Below are 23681 nucleotides of genomic sequence, written 5' to 3' on the forward strand. Positions count from 1 at the left end.
ACCCTTTCACTGACAACGGGGGCCCAACTCCCAAAGACTGACCTCCACTGCCATCTTCTTTGCGGTGCATCTGCGGCACAGGCTGCGTCCCCGACCGCTGACATGAGCTTGCACCCAGACACCTAGGTGCTCTGCAGCTTCGGGCATCATGGGGGGCACTGCAACCCCCCCAACGGGCAGCTGCCCCAAGATTTCAAAGGATAACGGACAGACTGGAGCTCATATCTAAGCGACTTCTCCAGTTGCCATCTTGCCAATATCCCCAAATGTGATGTGTCTATGTTGCATTTTAGGCCCCTTCCTATTATGAGCACCAGACCTACCCAAGAAGTTTCTATCAGGAGACACAGGGGAATGTTAAGTGGAAGACAGCTTGTGGCTCCCCGCAGATTGCAGAACTTTCCATCACAGAAATGTGTGTAAAATTTGTTTTTTAGTCACAATTTGAGGTCTGGAAGGGATTCTATACTTGGCAGGGGAAGGTAAGTTTCAGCATCTAAGGGTTTAAACAGTGTCAGTAACCAGGCGATAGCATCTTTGCTGCAAAGCACCTAGCAGATTCACTCAAGCAACTCCAAGATGCAGGAACATGCTTGCTTCTGCTCAACAGACAGTCCACAAAACAGCAATATGAATGAGAACTGAAGAAGGAGAAGGGGGAGAAGACCAAGTTCCAATAGCGCAAGAAGAAAGGGAATTCATTGCAGAGAGAATGTTTTCACTTTCCATCAAGTACCCAGAGTGCACAAGCCTCAAGATTTCAAAAGAAAGAAGCTAGGGCACCTCTTTTAGCAAAGTGCCAGAGGGCCCCAGCACAGCAGTGACAAAATAGTGGGCAAAGAGGAGGCACATAGAAAAGCCCTTCCATCCTCAGTCCATCACCACCATTCAGAACATGGAAGATATACCAAGAGTTGTAAACAAAACAGAGAGCGAGATCTCAGGGAAAATGAAATCTGGTAGTAGAGGTGCGAAGTCATCATTTTAAATCAGGTGCCCTCATTAAGATGGAGAAAAGGGCAATATTGACTTGGGAACACTAGCAGAACACAGCTCTTCTGCTATTGTAGAACATCCATAGAAAAATTCCAGTATTAGCAGTAAGCAATTTAGCCTTCCCCTTTAAAATGATGACTTATTCACTTATTCATCTGCCTAACCCACTCACTGGGGGGCATGGTGGCAGAGGTAGCAATTTTAGCCTTCAGCAAATTTCCTGGAGTTATTGAGCAAGTGGTGCAAGACAAGGCAGAAAGATGGGTAATGGTTGCAATGCGCATTAACTAACAAGATATAACAATTGTTTCTGATTAAGGTCCAATTGACAATGACCTTGAATCTCTTTATGATTTAAGGCTGGTATTAATAGATTTCCCTAACCTGGTCATTATTGGTGGAGATTTCAATATACTGCAGCCAATTATGCTGGATTCCTCCAGGAAAGGGATTTTACAGAAGACAATTTTCACATATTCTTAAGAACAAGTTAGGACTGATAGACCCGTGGAGCTCTGTAAACCCCACAGTTCAGTAATTCAGACTATTTTCCAAAAGGTTTCAATCAGCCTCTTGAACTGATTTCTTCTCAATCTACAAAAATGGTGTAAAAGGGTCCTGCTGGTTTGTGCCAAATTGTGTTTAAGTTCATATATCACCTATTATGGATCTAAATGTTAGAACCTACAGAAAAGAAAATACTAGGTGGAAATGTAATCAATCACTTTTGTCTGATAAAGAATTGTTCAAAAGCATTAAAACTAGAGTTCAAACATTTGTTTGAACTCAACATTGGTTCTGCACCTTTAGCACCTTTCTGAGAATCATATAAAGCCACTCTTAGAGGGGAAGTGAAATTACAATTCCTAAGAAACAAAATTCAGAATCTGGGATTTTTTACAAAGCAGAATAGCATTGCACGAGCTGAAATCACCATGATTAAGCAAAATAATCTTGAAAGCTACTGCCAGTAGGACAAGGCAAATAAACAACTAAAGCTTTTAGTAGTAGCAATTAGAAAAGGAATTGGTCAATTTGTGACCAGTAGGACAACAGTTTTATGAGGGTACACCTTCTGGCTTGGTGCATCAAAAACTTGTGCTACAGCAAATCGTATACCCAAAATACTAAATCCTAAAACCTTTATCTGCTCTTGTTATCCTTAATGAACAGAAACGTTATTCCAGAAGCAGTTAAAAAATATCTATAGTGAACAAGAAGGTACATCTCGAGTCCATCTCTGAATATTTAGAACAACCAACATTACCACTTCATGAAGCAAAAATATTAATTACGGAGCTCATGCATGAAGAATTACTAGGGGTTAATGATAATATTCTGAACGACAAAGAACTGGAGGAAGATGGTATTATGTCACAATGGTACCAAACATTGATAGAGAAGATAAAGACACCTATGACCCAGCTATTCAATCATATTTCATTGAGAGATAAAATTCCATTTTTGAGAGGAAACCTAATTTGTTTCCTAAAAAAAGACAAGGATCCAGTCAATCTCAACTTATTTCAACTAATAACTTTACACAATATGGCCTATAAAATCCTTGCAAAATTAATTGCAACAATGTTGGCAGCTCTAAAACCTCAAATCACCCACAAAGATTAAAATAGATTTAATCCAGTTTGCCAACAGTACTCCAATGCCCACTTTCTGGCTGAGGCTACTGATTATGATCTACAAACAAGGTTCCGGCAGCATTTATTTAGATACATGAAAAGCATTCCATTTGGTAAGCTAGAACCTTTTGCATTAAGTGCTGGAGACTGCATTACACCATTATCAGACTAGACAAAAAAGCAGACAAGTAACCTAGAACAATTCAAAATCCCTGTAGTGAAGAGTTACCAGATAAAGATTGCAACTGAACAAATGCAGGCAGGTTGGCAAAGGAGCTCAAATGCTCATGGATAAGAACTGTGAACTGCCACTCACAAGTTCAAAATCTCACAAGGCCAGCCTCCTCAACTGTTCATTCTATTAAGGAAAGTAGATCTAAGCACAATTGCGTTAATTGAATGTTGCTCCTGCCGCTGAAGTGAAATCAGTTGGCAAAGATGTGTAAAGCATTACAAACACAATGCACGTTAAAAACAAACCAACTGGTGATAGATCCATAAAGAAATTCCCAATGAATTATCAAGGACTAACATAGTGCACCTCAGCCATGACAGTTAACATAATTTGGCATGGGTTATGCAAAACAATGTAACAAATGCAAAAACTGAGGACAATATCCAAAGTGACTGGCAATTATAAGAAACAGACAATAATGAGCCAACTCCCAGTAAGCAATTCAAGCAGAATCTCCGACAACCACACGGCAATATCTGGCAAAATAGGATCACAAAACTTGACCCCCTACCTTGAAGTACCACCCCCAATGAGAGGCGACAACATACAGAGGTTGGGGCTGAGGTGGAAGAAGCTGAAATCACTAGATTACAATCTCAAATCATCAGAAAAAGTAAGGGATAAAGAAAAACTGCAGTTTTTGATTGACACACTGGGGCATGATAGCAGGGATGTAATCAGAATGTTTTCTACCAAAAAGACCAAGAGCTATAACATCTTCAGAGAAGCACTATGTCCACATCATAACCCTAATTTGAATGTGAACCAAGAATGACATATTTTCAATTCAAAATGCCAGGAGACAGTTGAATCCTTATCAGACTTCACTGAAAGGTTGGAACACCTGGTGGAATATTTCAGTTCATCTGTGGACTACGTGTCACTAATCACACAAGGTGCCTCCTTCAAAAAGTTACTTGTAGTAATGGAAATCGTCATGAAGACCAAAGTTGGTGAGCTGGCAAAAAACATATCACATGTCAATGCAAGGAAAGAGAGCAGGAAAGAAGGGATCACTCACATATAATCAAAGGGTGCACCGGATCTGGGAAGAAAAAAAAACAAAGAAGAGCAATGGAAGTTCTCTGAATGAAGATACTCGTGCAGCATAGAATCATCCCAGCTGAAGACATGGCACACAAGGTCAACCTTCCTTCACAGTTACACCAGATAAGACCTGTGAAGCAGAGACCTGGTCATTTCAAGATCAGGCTAATCGATCTGTGAATAGATCAAGGAACCACACATCAAATGAGGTATTAAGCCTTATAGATAAAGAGGTATCCAGTGGAGGTGAAGTTCATGAAATAAACATAGACAATGGTTTACCCAGAAAGAGAGAAGAGGAAACAGACCTGGAGCATCCATGAACATAACCACATCTTGGAAAGCAGCATACAAATATAACAGAGAAAGCCTTTGTAGGAAGCTGGCTATCTATGTAGTGAACCAATATAAGGTGACACTATACAGATATTCCAGGGCGACCATTATTGGCAGACAGTGGTCAAAATACTAAGCCTAAAAGCTCTCTTCTGTGGTAGTGTAGATGAGCAGTAAGGTTTATTAGAGGATTATGGTAAGCATTTATTGCACACACCGAGCCAGAAAGCAAGACACACACTCATTGAAGAAGTCCAACACCAATTCATAAAAATAACACTTAATTTAGATATCAAGATCAACAGAATTGGGTAAGTACTTTTCAAGATATGCATTTTTATATGTTTTAAAAGTTGACATAGTGAAATTTCTGGAGCAGTAATGTTATCCTATGGGGAAAAGAACATGACCTGCATTCGGGCACTTAACTGTGACTAACGGGACTGTTCTCCTGGACTTAAGTTGAGTATGTGGCAAGTTTCAAGGCCTCACCAACAGGTTGCCTAGGGAGGTTCTGGGGCGTCCAGGTGCAGAGGTATGTTAAGATGTCAGGTGTCCTATTCACATCAATGGGGAACAGTCCAGTCAGGAAGAGACTGCAAGCTGGGACTTGGAACCAGTCCAGCTAAACCGACAAGGGGGCTCAGCTCTGATGATGATTGGGGACATAGGGAAACCTTTGGTCTTCTTCGGCTGGGGTGCCCCATGAAAAGGTGTCCTGAGGCATCGGGTCTTTGTCACCGGGCACTCACAGTTGAAGGGGCCTGCACAAAGACGCTTCATGCAGCATCGTGAAGTCCATAGTTAGCAAGCCCAAGTTTGGCTTCAACTTTGGAGAGTCTGGGGACCACACTGGCACCACTTGCTCACTTCAACTCAGCTAGGGGGCATAGATGCAGTGGTTCTGTCTGGTGTCATGATTTGGGGGTCTCGACTCCTCGTGAGCCTTCTTTGGTGTCTTCAGGTTGCAAGGAAACAGCTCCGCTATTCCATGGGAGATCCTGGTAACTTCTCGAAGTGTTGGTAGACCTCCCAGGCTTTTGTAGGCACAACAGCTGCAAAACGAGTCATCTTTGGTGCAATTGTGGAGGACAGCAGGCAGGCTGGTGAGGTTTGGGCCAAGCCTGTTGCTGCTCCTGAGTTCTTGCCTTTCACGGCTCTTTGGGTCCTTCATCTTCTTTAGTCCAGTGAATCTGAAGATCTGTTATCAGGGGTCCCTAAATACTCATTTTAGGGGTGTTAAAGAGAGTGAAGAGTAGTACTTGGGGTAATGACACCCCCTGGATGACCACTTCCTGTGGGAGTGGGCATCACCCTCTCCCAGGATTCCTAATTCCACCACACGCAAGATGGTAGAATTCCTAACTTTGTGTTTACTTCGTGCTGGTCACCCTAGAGGTACGTCTAGCGGGCAGTGCAACATGTGTCCTTCATAGCTAATTTTCCCACTTGTCCTAGTGCCAAACAGGCCTCAGGACTGGCTGTCTCCTCTTCCAGGTCTGGAGGAAACTGGGGGTCGCATACCATAGGTGGCAGTGACTTTGAACTCCCTGGTCTTGGTATGCAGATTTACAAATCATCCTGCTGGAGGAGGTGATAACACCTGCCAGAGCAGGCATTGTTTCTGACCTTGTAGAGCAGAAGCTCTCACCTCCATGGAGTAAGGAACTCATCTGTTGAGACAAGCTGTTTGCAACTAGTCAGCCAGCACACTGGAGGACTAGCAAGTTACCCTCTGGGTGACTGCCATACTAAATCAAATACTGGCATCAGTATGGATTTTTTTAAGACAAGGTGTTCAATACCAAACTCCACTATTTTCCGTGCAGCAATTATGTAGATGGGTCACTCGTGCTAACCAATGTCCAGTAATGTGGGAGAAAGGAGATCTGACAAGAGAACAAGAGAGGAACAGAAACAAAGCTTGCCCAACCCAAAGGATAGAAACAAGAGGATCTCATCGGAATCACCAACAGCAGTTGTAAGACAGACTAGAAAGATTATGACTATGTCAGATCTGAGCAAAATTCACCATATTCAAGCAACATCCCTTGAGGTAGACCTTATAAAATTAACTGCAGCCTGATGGCTAAGATACCATTTAAAAACATTTCTGATCCAATGAGCAATTCACAAAAGTTGGATGAATCAACTGAAACAATAAGCACTCTACAAGCAATATGCAGTGCACAAATAAATTCACCTGAAGACACTTCAAATACAGGAAGCATATCAATACAGTCCGTTGGATCAACATAATCAATAGTTATAGAAAGTGGAAGAAAACATCTCTAAAGAAAACCATAAAATATGAACACCAGAAATAGTTAAATCCTTTAAAAAGAGTTTATTAGATCACCAGGATCAACAGTTTATCAGAGGTCAAGAAAGTGTTTATGTAGATGTCCACTAAAGTATACATCAGATTCAGCGAACCACCCTCTTTCTGAGAGCAGCAGTTCAGACCCTGACAATTCATTGAAATCACCAACTATACAACTCAACATATCAAGTCAGATGCAACAACAAAAGAACCTAACAAACAATACAACATCCCCAACAACAAGAGCATCTCGACTGACTCAACAAAATCTCAAGACCAGGTGCATCAAAAAACCAAGGTGCTTTCCCCTCAATGGGAAGGAAATGTTAAGTCATCTTTATTCCAAAGGAAAAGAGATCAGAGGAAATGCTGTGGCATCCTTTCTCAAGAAAGGAGGGAGATGTCATGCCGAGAGACACTTTGACCATGGGTTGCCAACTGTCTCTGGACACAATTTACTGTGTGTAGGTGGGGAAAGGAAGGAAGTTGGGAAAATAAGGGAATTCAAAACGAGGTGAGGGTAGGGGCAGCATAGGAGAAGACAAAATTCTCAGCATAAGGGAACAAATGTCCACGTATGAGAGGATAAAGGACAGAGTAGCCACTTGCTTGTACCAGCGTATTCTGTTTCTACCGATGTAAGGATATAGTGAAAATGCATCAGCAGATGTCACACCATTCTCATTCACATGCAGACTGTAATGGACTCTTTCACACCCACAAATATACTGATAGCACATATTAGTTGATGAACATTTAACAAGCTATTCTTCCTGATGAGATTTAGCAAACCTTATCTCTACCTCAGATGTAGAGATAATGAAAAAGCATGAATGCTATCCCTCACTGGGGACCAGTCACTGGCGATAATGGTATTATCCTGGAATGTGTCACTTTGATACATTGAAGGGAATCTTTTGAAGTGATGAGTTCCTAAGTTTCTGGTGTCCCTGCATATTCATAGCCTTCCAACAAGGAGCACTGATGGGAGAATAATTTGGTTTGAAGACTTAAGAATCACTCTAGCATTTGAGGTTTTTCATTATGGATAATGTGCATAAAGGACTAAACTTGCTTTGGGTTAAAGAGAGCATGTGAGAACAATAAAGATAACAGCCATGTGGCACAGCACAGTTGCTGCCCTTATGCTCCATGGGGACTTGTCATTCTGTTTCCCTTAACTGTTATCAGCACTACTGCAGTTATGTAGTCCCTGTAGTATAGGGCTCGGACCTGGAATTACAACATCCTTCTAACCTGAAAATCAGATAGTTCATCTTCCTGTTGAGGCACAATTGCACAGGTTTGGAATACCTTGCATGCCATGAACAAACTGAAGACGAGCAGAATTTGGAAGGACTGTAGCATCAGTGTGGCTGCAGTTATACAGTCGCTTGAAGGTAAAGTAAGCTGTGGTGTAATATCAAGCTCATGTCACAGTATGTTATCAATCGTCAAATTCACTTAAATTTTATGTAGTCAAAAAGCTATACTTTTAGTTATAACAGTACTGTTTTATTAATCTGTAATGGCTCTGCTTGACTTCTTCATGTCAAATATTTTATTTTATTTTTGGAGTTATAGAAGTATTGTTTTACACCCTAGCCAATCCGCTGAAAATGTGTAGGGGAAAGCCACAAGCCAACCATAGGATCAGTAGGTCTATATATGGAATCTGGATGACCAAATGAAATTTTTTTCTTTTTCTTTTTTGTTAGAAAGTCATGGTCTCAGTGTGTCAGAATGCCCTGAAAGTTATATGTACTGGGTAAGGTCGGAGTGGCCTGTTGAGCAATCATAGCCTGAATGTCTGATCTAAAAGATCATTGTGTGGTTGATTCTTTGACTTTTTGTGGGCCTATTTTATGGTCTGTTGGACCGCTTTTTACTGTTGTTTTACCTGATACTAAAACAAATATTGTCTGCAGCAATCTCAAATCCATGCAGCCTTCAGTGCCTTGTATAACACTTAACCAACCACCATGAGATGGATGTCTGCCATTCACCAGTGTGAGGGTAGGCACTCTCAGTGTACTACTGTCTTTTTTTTATTTCTGTCACAGGGATTCATTATGCTACTATAACCCAACTCCTGTGTCATGGAGGACACAAGTACCGTAAATACCATGCATAGCCACAAATCACACGTCATCACCCACATCTGCAGAAAGTCTTGCCCTGCAATGCTGAGTATGAATGTGTGTCACTTCAAACAATATTGTCTTTACATTGTGTACCCTTTATTTATGGCAGTATGACACCTTTTGTAATACTAGGGGAAATATGGCATCCCTCATATGCATAACGCCCCTACAGATCTGCTTACGTGAGGTGGCAAAATTGTTATTCTATATCCTAATGGTACTTTTAAAAAGGACAATAAACGTGTTTACACTACAATGTATAAATCAGATATTCTGTGTTCAAAATACATATATTTATAACTAAATGTTGCTTTCACATTTCTTTCACATTTATTCCACCTCTTTCTATCCCACCACTTTGTGCTTATCAAACTCAGCTTATCAAATAGCTGTCATTTCAGTCGGCTCTGAAATTGTAGTTGTTCTTCCGCTGCACTTGATGGAACAATAGATACCCAAACACGGATGCTTTCCACCCTAAATTCTTTCTAAATGTTACCAATCATCTAAGTTTAAATTATTTAGCAGCCGTGCAGACCTAAGTCCTCGTGTAGGACAACAATTACTTCCTATGTAGGACCCATGGTAAATGAGTGTTCGAACCAAAATGCATGTTCCAGTTTGAATTCCATAAGACAAGAGAACACTGACCCCATGACACAAGAGTGTCAGCCTTGCACAAATCAAAAAGCAGATAATACCATGAATAACTTGATTAAACAACACCATTTCAGAATTTTGTTGAAGTGTGAAGATTTCTGAAATTGCTTATCAGAACTCTATATTAACATGTCTACTTGCGGTATCATTATTATTATCATTATTATAGCATAAATCTTTATTCGAACGTTCTAGAACTGCATACGTCTTACCCTTAAACTCTTAATTCTTTGGGATATAAGTACAAATCTTCTATTGACATCTGACAACTTGGGTTCCACAACTTGCTTGCAGTGCTGCCCACGATTCGTCATCAACTCAACAGCTTGTTCACGGACTGAGTCCACCTTTGGCCGCATATCGTTCAGCTCAGCTTTTAAGCGCTACGTTCCCAAAGTAAGGAAATAATTTTTTAGGTTAATATTCTAGAAACAAAATTCGTTGAGTAGGTCAAAACGGAAATGATGAAAATGCTGTTTTATTTCTCTTTTACACCAAAAACATATTTGACTATACATAGTATGCTGTCAAAGTGTGCACCTGGGTGCAAAACATAATTTAGGAGCCACCATTTTATTCCTAAAATCAAGTGTTCTGTTCTTGGGTGACTAAAAATATACAAGCATATTGCAAATGAGAGAATAGGGGTTATGAATTGGTGCATGATGTTAAAAATGTATACAAAGAATATGAAAATAGTCAGATGTGGATTCGTTTAAATGTAATTTTCACAACAATATCGTTTGTAAAGTTTTGCAAGGTATCAGGGCCGGTTTATAAAAAAAACTTAAAAGTATAGTGAGAAATTTACAGAGCATAGATTTAATACCGCAGGTTTCTTTGCATTCGTAGTGGAGAAACTCGTAGAAGTAAATCCATGTAGACCTTCTAAGACTACTTTTATAAGTTCTTGGCATACTTAAAGAAGGTATTTTCCATCATAAACATACGTTTACTGTCAAAATTCCATTGTGATTAGGGCCACCAGTGTTAATTTTAAATGATTAAGGTGAGAGAGTGTTTTTTCACTACTGGGTCAGAGTATATCTTCCCAAATAGCTAATTTATTGCTGTAATATCTGACACAGAAATTGTCATACACTGGGGTCCATAACATGCTCAAGGAACTGAGTACAGAACAGTGTGGCCCTAAACTAAGGGCCTCATTTACGAGGCTTGTGGTGCAGGACGGCACAGCAAGTGTCTTGCTGCACCACCCTGAGCCACTGGCAAAGGGTAGAAATGCGGCACAGCTACAAGATACAGCATGTTTCTGTCCTCTCCCCCAGTGCTGGTGCACAAACTGCTGCCAAGCGCCAACACAGGAACCCTTGCACCATAGTGTAAGGATGACTGCCCTGCAGGGATGATTGTTTTTGTCCAGGAAGGGACACGTGCCTGCGAAAAAACAATCACAAGAGTTGTTGTCCTCTTTCAATGGACACATAGAAAGAGGAAAAAATGGGGAGAAATAAACATATTTCTCCACGTTGCATCATTCTTACACCACCTCTGAGGTGGCATAGGAATCTGACACATTCCCAGAGTTGTAACTCTGGGAATGTGTCTGATTCCTTTCGGTTCCATGGATGTTGCGTGGGAACACCCCAACCAACACCCATAGAACGTCCCTTTCATGCACTATTATGTGTGAAAGGCGTCTGTATTTACAAGACCACGAAACGCCACACAAGATGGCTTTGCATGGTCTTTTAAATATGGGCTGGCACACTGCACCACCAGAGCGTCAAATTAAGTGACACTCCATAGGCCCATTGTACAGCAAGGGCCTCGTAAATGAGGCCTGAAGTGTTTATCCTCAAAAAGCACAGGGCACTCACTGAGATGACATCTGGTAACATGCAGTGGGCTTCCCCTGGAGCCTCCTTTAAGTAAGGAGATTATTTTTAATTTTTATGCCTTACCTAAAAGGAGGACAAGTTCAAGAAATGTGAAGGTTAAAAAGCTTTTTTAAATAGTGAACGATATATGAGAAGCTGTCACTCAGGACATCAAGTGACAGAGAGTAAAATGTCAAACCTCTGCAACACTGCCCTCTAGTTTCGTGCATGAAGATCCACGGTTTGAGTAATGGGACTTCTTCCACCAAGGAACAGCTAGTGAGTGGACTATAAGAAGTGTCTGCTCAGTCGTGGCCACTTAGAAATTAGGGCAGCCCTAAACAGCTAGTGGTAATTTACAACTGCTCTTCAGTGGGAGTGCCCTAGGCACATGAACAAAACATACAATTTGCTGCAGGCAGAGGTCATTCCGTCAGCACAGGGCAAATGCAATGAGTCAAACAAATGCATCAATGAAATCAACTCATTGCAAGCTATATCAAGGCACCAATTTAATCTGTGTTAGGCCAACAGAAGGATGAATTTCTTCCACTCTTGGAAAATTACCATCAGGTTGACACCATGCTTAATTTAGTTACAAATGGTAAGCATAAATGAAGAGTATTTACTCAAAGTTGAAAACTTTTTTAATGTCCTCTCAATATCTTGCATCTGTTTGGTGACATTCCTCACACCTATTTACAGATAGAGAGGCCAGAACTCTACATTTCTTAAGATGTACAGAAATTAGCTTCATTCTAACAACTGGAAGCTCATGACATTATACTACTATTTTGCCTTAGAAATATTTTGCATTAAACAAGTTAGCTTCTTTTGAGCAACTCCTACTTTATTTTATTTCAGGGGGATTTATAATTCATGTGCCTAGGCTTGGTGAAATCCAACAGTCATATTGAAATTCCTAAAACAAATGTGACAGTTGGGTGGCCCAAATACAACATACTAGAGTTATATACCGCATCAACCATTCAAGAGAAATCTTATGAAACAGACCCCAGGGCTAAGCAGAACATCCAGGATAATCCATGCCTACACTCTGTCAGGTTGATGGAAATAGTGAATCTTTATTGCAGCTCCAATGAAGCTGTGTTTTGCAAATCAGTCTGCCTGAAGTCATATGCCATCCCTGGAGAGTGAACTACCTTATGCCGGTCAGGTACCCATGTCTCTCTAATTTGAATGGTATGCGTAATTCATTAATATCTTTAATGCACAACTATTGTGAAGAGTCTTACTTTTTCAAAAGAGAAAACAAGTTGACACAAGCCAATTCAGGTGTTAGGACAGCTCCAGATCGGACTATTTTAGCTGATTCTATTCCAGTTATTTCTGATAGTGTGAGGGCAGCTGTTTTCCTCCTAACCCGTGACTAACTAGAAGTAAATAGAACCAAGGGCCACACTCAGAAGCAACATAGACCAAGCATTTAATAGAAATTCTGTGTCTAAAACGCATTCCTCGTCTTGAGCACTGACAAGAACCTTCTAGTGATCATCAGGCAGAAGAATCAGAGTTACAGACATTTTCTCCAAAGTCACCTTCACCAGCAATGTCAAACACTTACACAACACTTGTAGACCGCCTATGAGGAGGCTTCAAGAGATAGAAAACCTGTCTGTAGCCAACTTCTGCATCATTAATTTTAAGAACTAAGCATTAGCCTGATGTATTGCTGAAGGCAAGTCATCCGGCTCTATAGTTCTTTTCACACAACATGGTTAATTTGTCCATAAGCTGGTAGTGGCAATGAGAACAAAGCTGCATAATAATAACCTTAAACAAATTCTATGAGGTATGAAATATGGAAACTTCACTTTTATTAAATCCTTCAGGATTGATCCTGTTTTCAGGATTAGTGATTTAAACTTTATTATTAAAATCAAACAATCAAGAGACACAGAGAATCATGGCGAGAGTAACAAGAATAACCGTTTTCAAGAGAAGTACCTTTGTTACCTTTAGTGTGTCTTCTTTCTTCTGAGGCTTTTGTTTCTCAGTTTCGTCCAGTAATAGTTCAGTCCGATTCATCCAGTTAGAGATGTTTGCAAAGCTCTCATCGAATGCTTCCATTTGTTGTTTATATTCCTGTTTACAAGAAAATGTGAAATAATAGCCGTTCAACAAATCTGAAGACTTTCCATTGCATTACATTGTTAAAGACCTTATGGATCTAAAATAAAAGGATGAGGTGAAAAAGAACGCGTTTCAAATTCACTAAGCTTTCAAAAGCAAAATGTAAACAGATGTGATAATGTACCTATGTGACTATATTTAACTAGATAATAGATCCCTATGCGTCTTTGAAAATTGTTTTTTCTCAGTAAGAAAATGTGGTGGCGCCTTGAATAGTACAAGGGATGCCAAAAACAAATTCTGGACATATCAGTCCCCAACAACTGTTGGCTGGAAATGCACCAATACACGGCACTGAATAAGTAATATTCATTGGAAGAATATTTGTCGAAGAGATGGCCTTTCAAGACCGTTTGCCTGTGCTTACTATACCAGATTTTATACATCCCATGGTTAAAGTAGAATGATGGCAAAGTTGCAAATACATGATTTCTTTCAAATTCCTTTGTTGACCATGTCTGATAATAGTGAAATATTGTCAAAATTTGACAAAACAAATACCAAAACTTATATGAAATTCTCTCATTTAAGGAAGAGTCAATGTAATGAGATGTGGTACTCTGCGTAACATTTATAGAAACAATGAAATGAAGTGATGATTAACTAAGTGTTAATAATGTCACTTTTTCTCCAGCACTATGCTTTTTATAAATGGGCAAACATACAAAATGTTACTCTGCAAAGGAGAGCAGCAATATGGTTACTGATACAGAGAGAAGACATGTTTATTTCTGCAGTCATTTCCCCATTTCTCCTGCAAGAAGAAAGATATGAAAAATACTGTAACCCACATTACATTCAGTGTAGATGTACAGATTATTCTATGTGCAATGCTGGCAGGTAGGGGGTGCTAAATTTGAACCTGTGTGGATATGTATTACATTCTGATATGTCAAAATGAAGCATATAAAGTACACAAATGTATGACATTGCTCTAATTTTCTCCGACAAATGAAGCCAAGTGAAATCATCCTCAATAGTATCGCAAATGAGAATTTGTGCCACATTTATGTGCCTTTACTTGTGCAAAAGGCCACAATCGAACATTTTCTTGGTCAGCCAAAATTACATTTAATGGCATGCTTAAAGATCTGAATGTGAATGTTATTAAGTCTGTAGTCAGGCATTTTTTAATTTAAACAAAGAAAAACCTGTGTCTGATGATTTGGGAACACTTAGATGTAGAAGATAAGACGCCACAGCACCCATAATATATTGACCATTTATTAAGAAATAGAATAATTTATTTTGCCAATAACAACATTATAAAATAAAAAAAGATATTAAACATAAGGAGTAATACTCCCTTTTGAAAGCGTTGTTTAGTCGCTGGATTTCATTTCCACCTAGTTAATTATTTTCAAAATGTTCCACAGCTAAGAAGTAAATTATATTTTAGGGCAGATGGAGATAAAAAAAGAAACATTTTCATTAGATTTGTTTGCTTTGATATAGAAAATTGGGTGAGCTCCAGATGTTCAATTCGCTGTTTGTTAAAGTACATCACTATTTGCAGACATTAATCCAACAGGCGCAACAAAATGACTACCACCCAAATTACTTTAAAGCGATTGAAATAAACTTAAAGATCATGTCACCACCATTAGTTTCGGTTGCATTTGCATATTTAAATGGTTGTTTAAACTTGTTATGCTTGAGGTAATTTCTGCAAACTAACACAGCTCGCTTTCCTTTCCCTGCTGAAAGTTGAGAACGCTCCACACCATTTTCATAACATTGTACAATTGAAGCCAATTTACTGTCCTTTAAAATCATGCAGCCATGGGCTTTTAAAAACGGTATTTGTGTATGCGTGTTCATTAATATAGCACACTCGTCACCATGATGTAATTTGATTATATTGTTCAATTTCCTGGCAGATAAATTAATCACCTCAAACAAGTTCTCCAATTCTGACCTGGCATCCTTAACATCTGCCCTCATGCCTTGGTCTTTACTTGGTTACGAGTAATCGAAATTGAGGAAGGTTATCTGCAGTTCTTGAATGCTAATGACTTTAATATACAGGTTACCATGTTTGGTGACATCAGCAAGATCAATTTTCTTTATCAGAACTACGTGTAAGGAGAGATATAATTCAGAGTAAACTGTGATAGAAAGCCACTGCCACCAATAATAATTTATGAGCTAACAGTTTCCATCATAGCTCGGTTACCAAGAGGATTCCCTATGAAGAAATGAGAAGACTACAGAGAAACTTTAATGAGGATCAGAACGTTGAAGAAGGAAGTCATGACTTGAGGAATAGGCTGAGTGCAAAGAGATACAACAATACTTTATTACAACAAGCCAAAAAAAGGATCCAGATGGTGGACAGGAAAACAACCCTTGCACAAAAACCCAGGAAAAATGGGAGAACAGAGAAGCACTAGTAGCACTACTAGTTACACTAGTCATATACAATCAGGAACATGATGCTATTTATAGGATACTTTTAAAGAATGGAGTAATGGCAGAGAAACCCCTAGTGACTCCCAGGAGAGGACATACTGTGAGAGATAGTGTTACTTAAAACTACCTACTTACTACCTGTTAAACTCAAATGTGACAGCTGGTTACCTAGACCACCCAATGGTTTTTATGTATGTGCAGAGTGCAACATGTACGGTTTTAGTCTGATTAGAATCAAGAATCTCAACTATCATACTGAAAAGATCCAGTTTATTCAACAATCTAGTAATTGCATTTGTGCGTAAGTAATTTATGTCATCACTTGTGATTGCTCTAAGGTTTACATAGGGAGTACAAAGAGGGCACTTAAACTTAGAATACAGGAGCATGTTAAAGCGATCAGAAATCAGGATTTGCGTTCCCCTTTGGCACATCATATTAAAGAATGCTATTCTGATAAGATGAATATAAAGTTTCAAGGGAAACAAGGGATGGAGAATGAGACCAGAGGAGGGAATATAAAACTAAGACACCAACAAATGGAGGCTAAATGGATCAGCAGATTGAGAACTCTGGAGAAGGGGCTCAACATGGAGAATGAATTGCACTATTTCCTATGAAGTCCTCTAGAGAATGAACGCTCTAAGTGATGTGGTATGGTTCGTGAAACGGCTGTTGTTTGATTAAATGTGGGATAGGGTTATGTAGAGGGTTTTCTTTAGAAGAATGATGTGTTGAAATGGCTTTATTAGATACAACCGACCTAAAAGGGGAGTTTGAATATGTGCTGAGTAGTGAGCAAAGTTTGGTTCATATACAGTGGATTGGTGATTAAATATAAAATGTGCACTGTAAGGAACTGCCTCCTTGGCATGGTTACCCCCTGACTTTTTGCCTTTGCTGATGCCAAGTTATGATTTGAAAGTGTGCTGAGGCCTGCTAACCAGGCCCCAGCACCAGTGTTCTTTCCCTAACCTGTACTGTTGTTTCCACAATTGGCACACCCTGGCATCCAGGTAAGTCCCTTGTAACTGGTACCCCTGGTACCAAGGGCCCTGATGCCAGGGAAGGTCTCTAAGGGCTGCAGCATGTCTTATGCCACCCTGGGGACCCCTCACTCAGCACAGACACTCTGCTTGCCAGCTTGTGTGTGCTAGTGGGGATAAAAAGACTAAGTCGACATGGCACTCCCCTCAGGGTGCCATGCCAACCTCACACTGCCTATAGGTATAGGTAAGTCACCCCTCTAGCAGGCTTTACAGCCCTAAGGCAGGGTGCACTATACCATAGGTGAGGGCATAAGTGCATGAGCACTATGCCCCTACAGTGTCTAAGCAAAACCTTAGACATTGTAAGTGCAGGGTAGCCATAAGAGTATATGGTTTGGGAGTCTGTCATGCACGAACTCCACAGCACCATAATGGCTACACTGAAAACTGTGAAGTTTGGTATCAAACTTCTCAGCACAATAAATGCACAATTATGCCAGTGTACATTTTATTGTAACATACACCCCAGAGGGCACCTTAGAGGTGCCCCCTGAAACCTTAACCGACTACCCGTGTAGGCTGACTAGTTTTAGCAGCCTGCCACACACCAGACATGTTGCTGGCCACATGGGGAGAGTGCCTTTGTCACTCTGTGGCTAGTAACAAAGCCTGTACTGGGTGGAGGTGCTACTCACCTCCCCCTGCAGGAACTGTAACACCTGGCGGCGAGCCTCAAAGGCTCACCCCCTTTGTTACAGCAGCCCAGGGCACTCCAGCTAGTGGAGTTGCCCGCCCCCTCCGGCCACGGCCCCACTTTTGGCAGCAAGACCTGAGGAGATTATGAGAAAAACCAGGAGGAGTTACTGGCCAGTCAGGACAGCCCCTAAGGTGTCCTGAGCTGAGGTGACTCTGACTTTTAGAAATCCTCCATCTTGCAGATGGAGGATTCCCCCAATAGGGATAGGGATGTGCCCCCCTCCCCTCAAGGAGGAGGCACAAAGAGGGTATAGCCACCCTCAGGGCTAGTAGCCATTGGCTACTAACCCCCCAGACCTAAACACACCCCTAAATTCAGTATTTAGGGGCTCCCCAGAACCTAGGAACTAAGATTCCTGCAACCTAAGAAGAAGAGGACTGCTGAACTGAAAAACCTGCAGAGAAGACGGAGACACCAACTGCTTTGGCCCCAGCTCTACCGGCCTGTCTCCCCACTTCTAAAGACACTGCTCCAGCGACACATTCTCAGGGTCCAGCGACCTCTGAAGCCTCAGAGGACTACCCTGCATCTAGAAGAACCAAGAACTCCCGAGGACAGCGGCTCTGTTCCCCAAAGACTGCAACTTTACAACAAAGAAGCAACTTTGAAACAACACACGTTTCCAGCCGGAAGCGTGAGACTTTGCACTCTGCACCCGACGCCCCCGGCTCGACTTGTGGAGAACAAACACCACAGGGAGGACTTCCCAGCGACTACGAGACCGTGAGTAGCCAGAGTTGACCCCTCTAAGCCCCCACAGCGACGCCTGCAGAGGGAATCCCGAGGCTCACCCTGACCGCGACTGCCTGCTTCTAAGACCCGACGCCTGGTAAAGACTCTGCATCCGCAGCCCCCAGGACCTCAAGGATCCGACCTCCAGTGCAGGAGCGATCTCCAGGTGGCCCTCTCCCTTGCCCAGGTGGTGGCTACCCCGAGGAGCCCCCCCCCCTTGCCTGCCTGCATCACTGAAGAGACCCCTTGGTCTCCCATTGAATCCTATTGCAAACCTGACGCTTGTTTGCACACTGCACCCGGCTGCCCCCGTGCCGCTGAGGGTGTACTTTCTGTGCTGACTTATGTCCCCCCCGGTGCCCTACAAAACCCCCCTGGTCTGCCCTCCGAAGACGCAGGAACTTACCCGCTGGCAGACTGGAACCGGGGCACCCCCTCCTCCATTGAAATCTATGCGTTTTGGGCACCACTTTGACCTCTGCACCTGACCGGCCCTGAGCTGCTGGTGTGGTAACTTTGGGGTTGCTCTGAACCCCCAACGGTGGGCTACCTTGGACCCAAACTTGAACCCCGTAGGTGGTTTACTTACCTGCAAAAACTAACAAACAGTTACCTCCCCCAGGAACTGTTGAAAATTGCACTGTCTAGTTTTAAAATAGCTATATGTCATTTATGTGAAAACTGTATATGCTATTTTGCTAATTCAAAGTTCCTAAAGTTCCTAAGTGAAATACCTTTCATTTAAAGTATTGTTTGTGATTCTTGAACCTGTGGTTCTTAAAATAAACTAAGAAAATATATTTTTCTATACAAAAACCTATTGGCCTGGAATTGTCTCTGAGTGTGTGTTCCTCATTTATTGCCTGTGTGTGTACAACAAATGCTTAACACTACCTTCTGATAAGCCTACTGCTCGACCACACTACCACAAAATAGAGCATTAGAATTATCTCTTTTTGCCACTATCTTACCTCTAAGGGGAACCCTTGGACTCTGTGCATGCTATTTCTTACTTTGAAATAGTACATACAGAGCCAACTTCCTACATGCACACATAAAAGAGATGGGATAGAAGTGTTTCACAAACTTGACTGGTGGGCTGGTCTGCAGGAGTGGAATGATTGGTATAGATGTGACCAACGAGTATTGATGTGAGAATTGAGTATTGGACGATACAGCGATGTTATGATGGAGCTGAGCTTTATTCCCTGCATCGACCAAAGGGCAGACTGATGATAGTAGTGGAGTTTGTGTGTGGTGCATTGGTGTACAAATATAGTACCCACAAACATGGAAGAGTTATGTTAGGAACAGTGAACTGCTTAATTTGTGGATATGTATATTGGAGTAGTTAGATTGGATATATGCTTGACCAATGAATGCAGATGTGAGCAATGGGTTTTTGTGTGCTGGTTATACATCGATGCTCTGGTGGAGTTGAGCTGTATCCAGCACAAAGTGGAATAGCATGTGAATATATTTTTGGTGCTCTTTATTATGCAATGATATCATTCACACGGTAGGCCGGTGTGTGTGTGTGTGTTAAACCTGGCATCTTTGGTGCAGCCTTCCCTGTCTTTTTGCCTCTGATTCCTATATGTTGACTGTGTGCTGGACTTTTTTTGTGTCTGGTTTATGATACTGTGGACACTTTAACACTGCTGACCGGTGCTATCTGTGTAAACTGTACGTGTAATTGGTTTTTCTATGATTGGCATATTTGATTTACTAGTAAGTCCCTAGTAAAGTGCACTAGAGGTTCCCAGGGCCGGTAAATTAAATGCTACTAGTGGGCCTGCAGCACTGATTACGTCACCCACATGACTAGCCCTGTAAACATGGCTCAGACCTGCCACTGCAGTGTCTGTGTGTGCAGTTTTAAACTGCCAACTGGACCTGGCAAATGTACCCACTTGCCAGGCCCAAACCTTCCATTTTGTTCATGTATGGCACCCCTAAGTTAGGTCCTAGGTAGCCCCATGGGCAAGGACTAGTGTATGTTAAAGGTAGGACATGTTGTATGGCTGGCTGGCTGGCTGGCTGATAGTGGGTACCTTGTGGTACTTACACCCTGTGCCAGGTCCAGTTATCCCTTATTAGTAGAATAGAGGTGTTTCTAGCAGCTGAGGCTGATAGAAGGTAGCTATGGCAAAGCAGCTTAGGCTGAACTAGGAGACATACAAATCTCCTACTATACCACTTATATCATATACCACAATATCATAAGAAAACACAATACTCAGAGTTACTAAAAATAAAGGTACTTTATTTTTATGACAATATGCCAAAAGTATTGCAGTGCGTACCCTCAGTTAGAAGGTAAGTAATATACACAAGTCATATGTACACAAACCCAAAACAGGTAAGTAATAGTAAGAAAAGTAATGCAAACAGTGTAGAATTACAATAGGATGCAATAGGTGAACATAGATCTAGGGGCAACACAAACCATATACTCCAAATGTGGAATGCGAATCATGAATGGACCCCAGACCCATGGGAGCTTGTAGAGGGTCGCTGGGACTGTAAGAAAACAGTCAGGGTGTCCAAGATACCCCACCCCAAGACCCTGTAAAGTAGGAGTAAAGTACCCCTACTACCCCAATAGGACACAATAGTCGTGATAGGGGGTTCTGCAAGAACCACAAACACCAGCAAAGCACTGAAGACGGATTCCTGGACCTGAGGACCTGCAAGGCAAGGGGACCAAGTCCAAGAGTCGCGATAGTGTCCAGGGGGGGCAGGAGCCCAGGAAACCTTGGATGAAGGTGCAGAAGGCTGCCTCTGGGTGGAAGAAGCCAAGGATTCTGCAACAACGAAAAGGGCTAGGAACTTCTCCTTTGGATGGAAGATGTCCCACGGCGTGCTGAAGGTTGCAGAAGTATTTCCACGCAGAAATACCGCAAACAAGCCTTGCTAGCTGCAAGGGTTGCAGTAGAGGTTTTTGGATGCTGCTGGGGACCAGGAAGGACCAGGATGTTGACCTTTGGAGGAGGAGACAGAGAGGGCACTCAGCAACTCAGAGAGCCCCCACAGAAGCTGGCGGCACCCGCAGAAGTACTAGAGCAGGCACTTAGAAGATTTGTGAACCTAGCTGGCTCAGAGTCACAAAGGAGGGTCCCACGACGTCGGAGTCCAACTCAGAGGGTTGAGCACTGCAGGATGGAGTGCTGGGGACCCAGGCTAGGCTGTGCACATAGGAATCCTTGGAGAAGTGCACAGAAGCCGGAGCAGCTGCAAATCACGCAGTACACAGGTTTGCAGTCTAGCGTGGTGAGGCAAGGACTTACCGCAACCAAACTTGGACTGAAGGATCACTGGACTGTGGGAGTCACTTAGATATAGCTCCTGTGTTCCAGGGACCACGCTCTTCGAGATGAGAGGGGACCCAGAGGACTGATGATGCAGAAGTTTGGTGCCTGCGTTAGCAGGGGGAAGACTCCGTCAACCCACGGGAGATTTCTTCGGGATTTCCAAGGCAGGGTAAAGGTAGACAGCCCTCAGAGCATGCACCACCAGGAAGCAGTCGAGAAAGCCGGCAGGATGAGGCGCTACAATGTTGCTGGTAGTCATCTTGCTACTTTGTTGCAGTTTTGCAGGTGTCCTGCAGCAGTCAGCGGTCGATCCTTGGCAGAAATCGGTCGATCCTTGGCAGAAGTCGAAGAGGGAAGTGCAGAGGAACTCAGGTGAGCTCTTGCATTCGTTATCTGAAGAATACCTGAGAGGAGAGACCCTAAATAGCCAGAAAAGGAGGTTTGGCTACCAAGAAAGGAGGATTGGCTACTAAGAAAGGTAAGAGCCTATCAGAGGGGGTCTCTGACATCACCTGCTGGCACTGGCCACTCAGAGCAGTCAAGTGTGCCCCCAACACCTCTGAATCCAAGATGGCAGAGGTCTGGGACACACTGGAGGAGCTCTGGGCACCTCCCCTGGGAGGTACTGGTCAGGGGAGTGGTCACTCCCCTTTCCTTTGTCTAGTTTCGTGCCAGAGCAGGGCTGGGGGATCCCTGAACTGGTGTAGACTGGCTTATGGAGAGATGGGCACCATCTGTGCCCATCAAAGCATTTCCAGAGGCTGGGGGAGGCTACACCTCCCCAGCCCTTCACGCCTATTTCCAAAGGGAAAGGGTGTAACACCCTCTCTCAGAGGAAATCCTTTGTTCTGCCTTCCTGGGCTGGGGCAGCCCAGACCCCAGGAGGGCAGAATCCTGTCTGAGGGGTTGGCAGCAGCAGCAGCTGCAGTGGAAACCTCGGAAAGGCAGTTTGGCAGTACTCGGGTTCTGTGCTAGAGACCCGGGGGATCATGGAATTGTCCCCCCAATACCAGAATGGTAGTGGGTGACAATTCCATGATCTTAGACATGTTACATGGCTATATTCGGAGTTACCATTGTGACGTTATACATAGGTAGTGACCTATGTATAGTGCACATGTGTAATGGTGTCCCCGCACTCACAGAGTCCCGAGAATTTGCCCTGAACGATGTGGGTGCACCTTGGCTAGTGCCAGGATGCCCACACACTAAGTAACTTGGCACCCAACCTTCACCAAGTGAGGGTTAGACATATAGGTGACTTATAAGTTACTTATGTGCAGTGAAAAATGGCTGTGAAATAACATGTACGTTATTTCACTCAGGCTGCAGTGGCAGGCCTGTGTAAGAATTGTCTGAGCTCCCTATGGGTGGCAAAAGAAATGCTGCAGCCCATAGGGATCTCCTGAAACCCCAATACCCTGGATACCTAAGTACCATATACAAGGGAATTATATGGGTGTATAAGTGTGCCAATAAGAATTGGTAAATTTAGTCACTAGCCTGTAGTGACAAATTTAGAAAGCAGAGAGAGCATAAACAGTGAGGTTCTGGATAGCAGAGCTTTAGTGATACAGTTAGGCACCACACAGGGAACACATACAGGGCACATACTATGAGCACTGGGGTCCTGCCTAGCAGGATCCCAGTGACACAGGGGCTAAAACATACATACATACAGTGAAAATGGGGGTAACATGCCAGGCGAGATGGTACTTTCCTACACATGTACTGATGTGTTTTAAATGTCCTGATAGTAAAATATTGTCAAATTCAGTTTTCACTGTTGCAAGGCCTATCTCTCTCATAGGTTAACATGGGGACTGCCTTTAGATATCTTTTAAGTGCAGTTTCCAATTAGGGGTAGAGATGTGGAGTTTGGGGTCTCTGAACTCACGAATTAAAAGTACATCTTTTGGTAAAGTTGTTTTTTAAATTGCCAGTTTGAAAATGCCACTTTTAGAAAGTGGACATTTTCTTGCTTAACTATTCTATGCTTCTGTCGGCTTGTGTATTTCACGACTGGGTCAGATTGACAGTTGAGCTGTTGTGAATTCCATCTAGACAGTGACACAAATGAAGCTGGGGTGTAACCTGCATATCC

At 42.4% G+C, this 23681-nt stretch overlaps 1 protein-coding gene across 4 annotated transcripts in view; it reads right to left on the bottom strand.

Annotated features, from left to right (window-relative positions):
- DMD (dystrophin) overlaps window positions 1-23681 on the bottom strand; it is a 6960831-nt gene that overhangs the window by 4470313 nt on the left and 2466837 nt on the right. For all 4 annotated transcript variants that reach the window (XM_069204753.1, XM_069204754.1, XM_069204752.1 and 1 more), the window contains 2 exons: window positions 13197-13325; window positions 9591-9761 (listed from right to left, as the gene is read on the bottom strand). In XM_069204753.1, coding sequence (XP_069060854.1) covers window positions 9591-9761; window positions 13197-13325 — 300 coding nt within the window. The remainder of the gene's footprint in view (window positions 1-9590; window positions 9762-13196; window positions 13326-23681) is intronic.

Source organism: Pleurodeles waltl, chromosome 8 (assembly GCF_031143425.1).
Source record: "Pleurodeles waltl isolate 20211129_DDA chromosome 8, aPleWal1.hap1.20221129, whole genome shotgun sequence".
NCBI classification, from domain to species: domain Eukaryota; kingdom Metazoa; phylum Chordata; class Amphibia; order Caudata; family Salamandridae; genus Pleurodeles; species Pleurodeles waltl.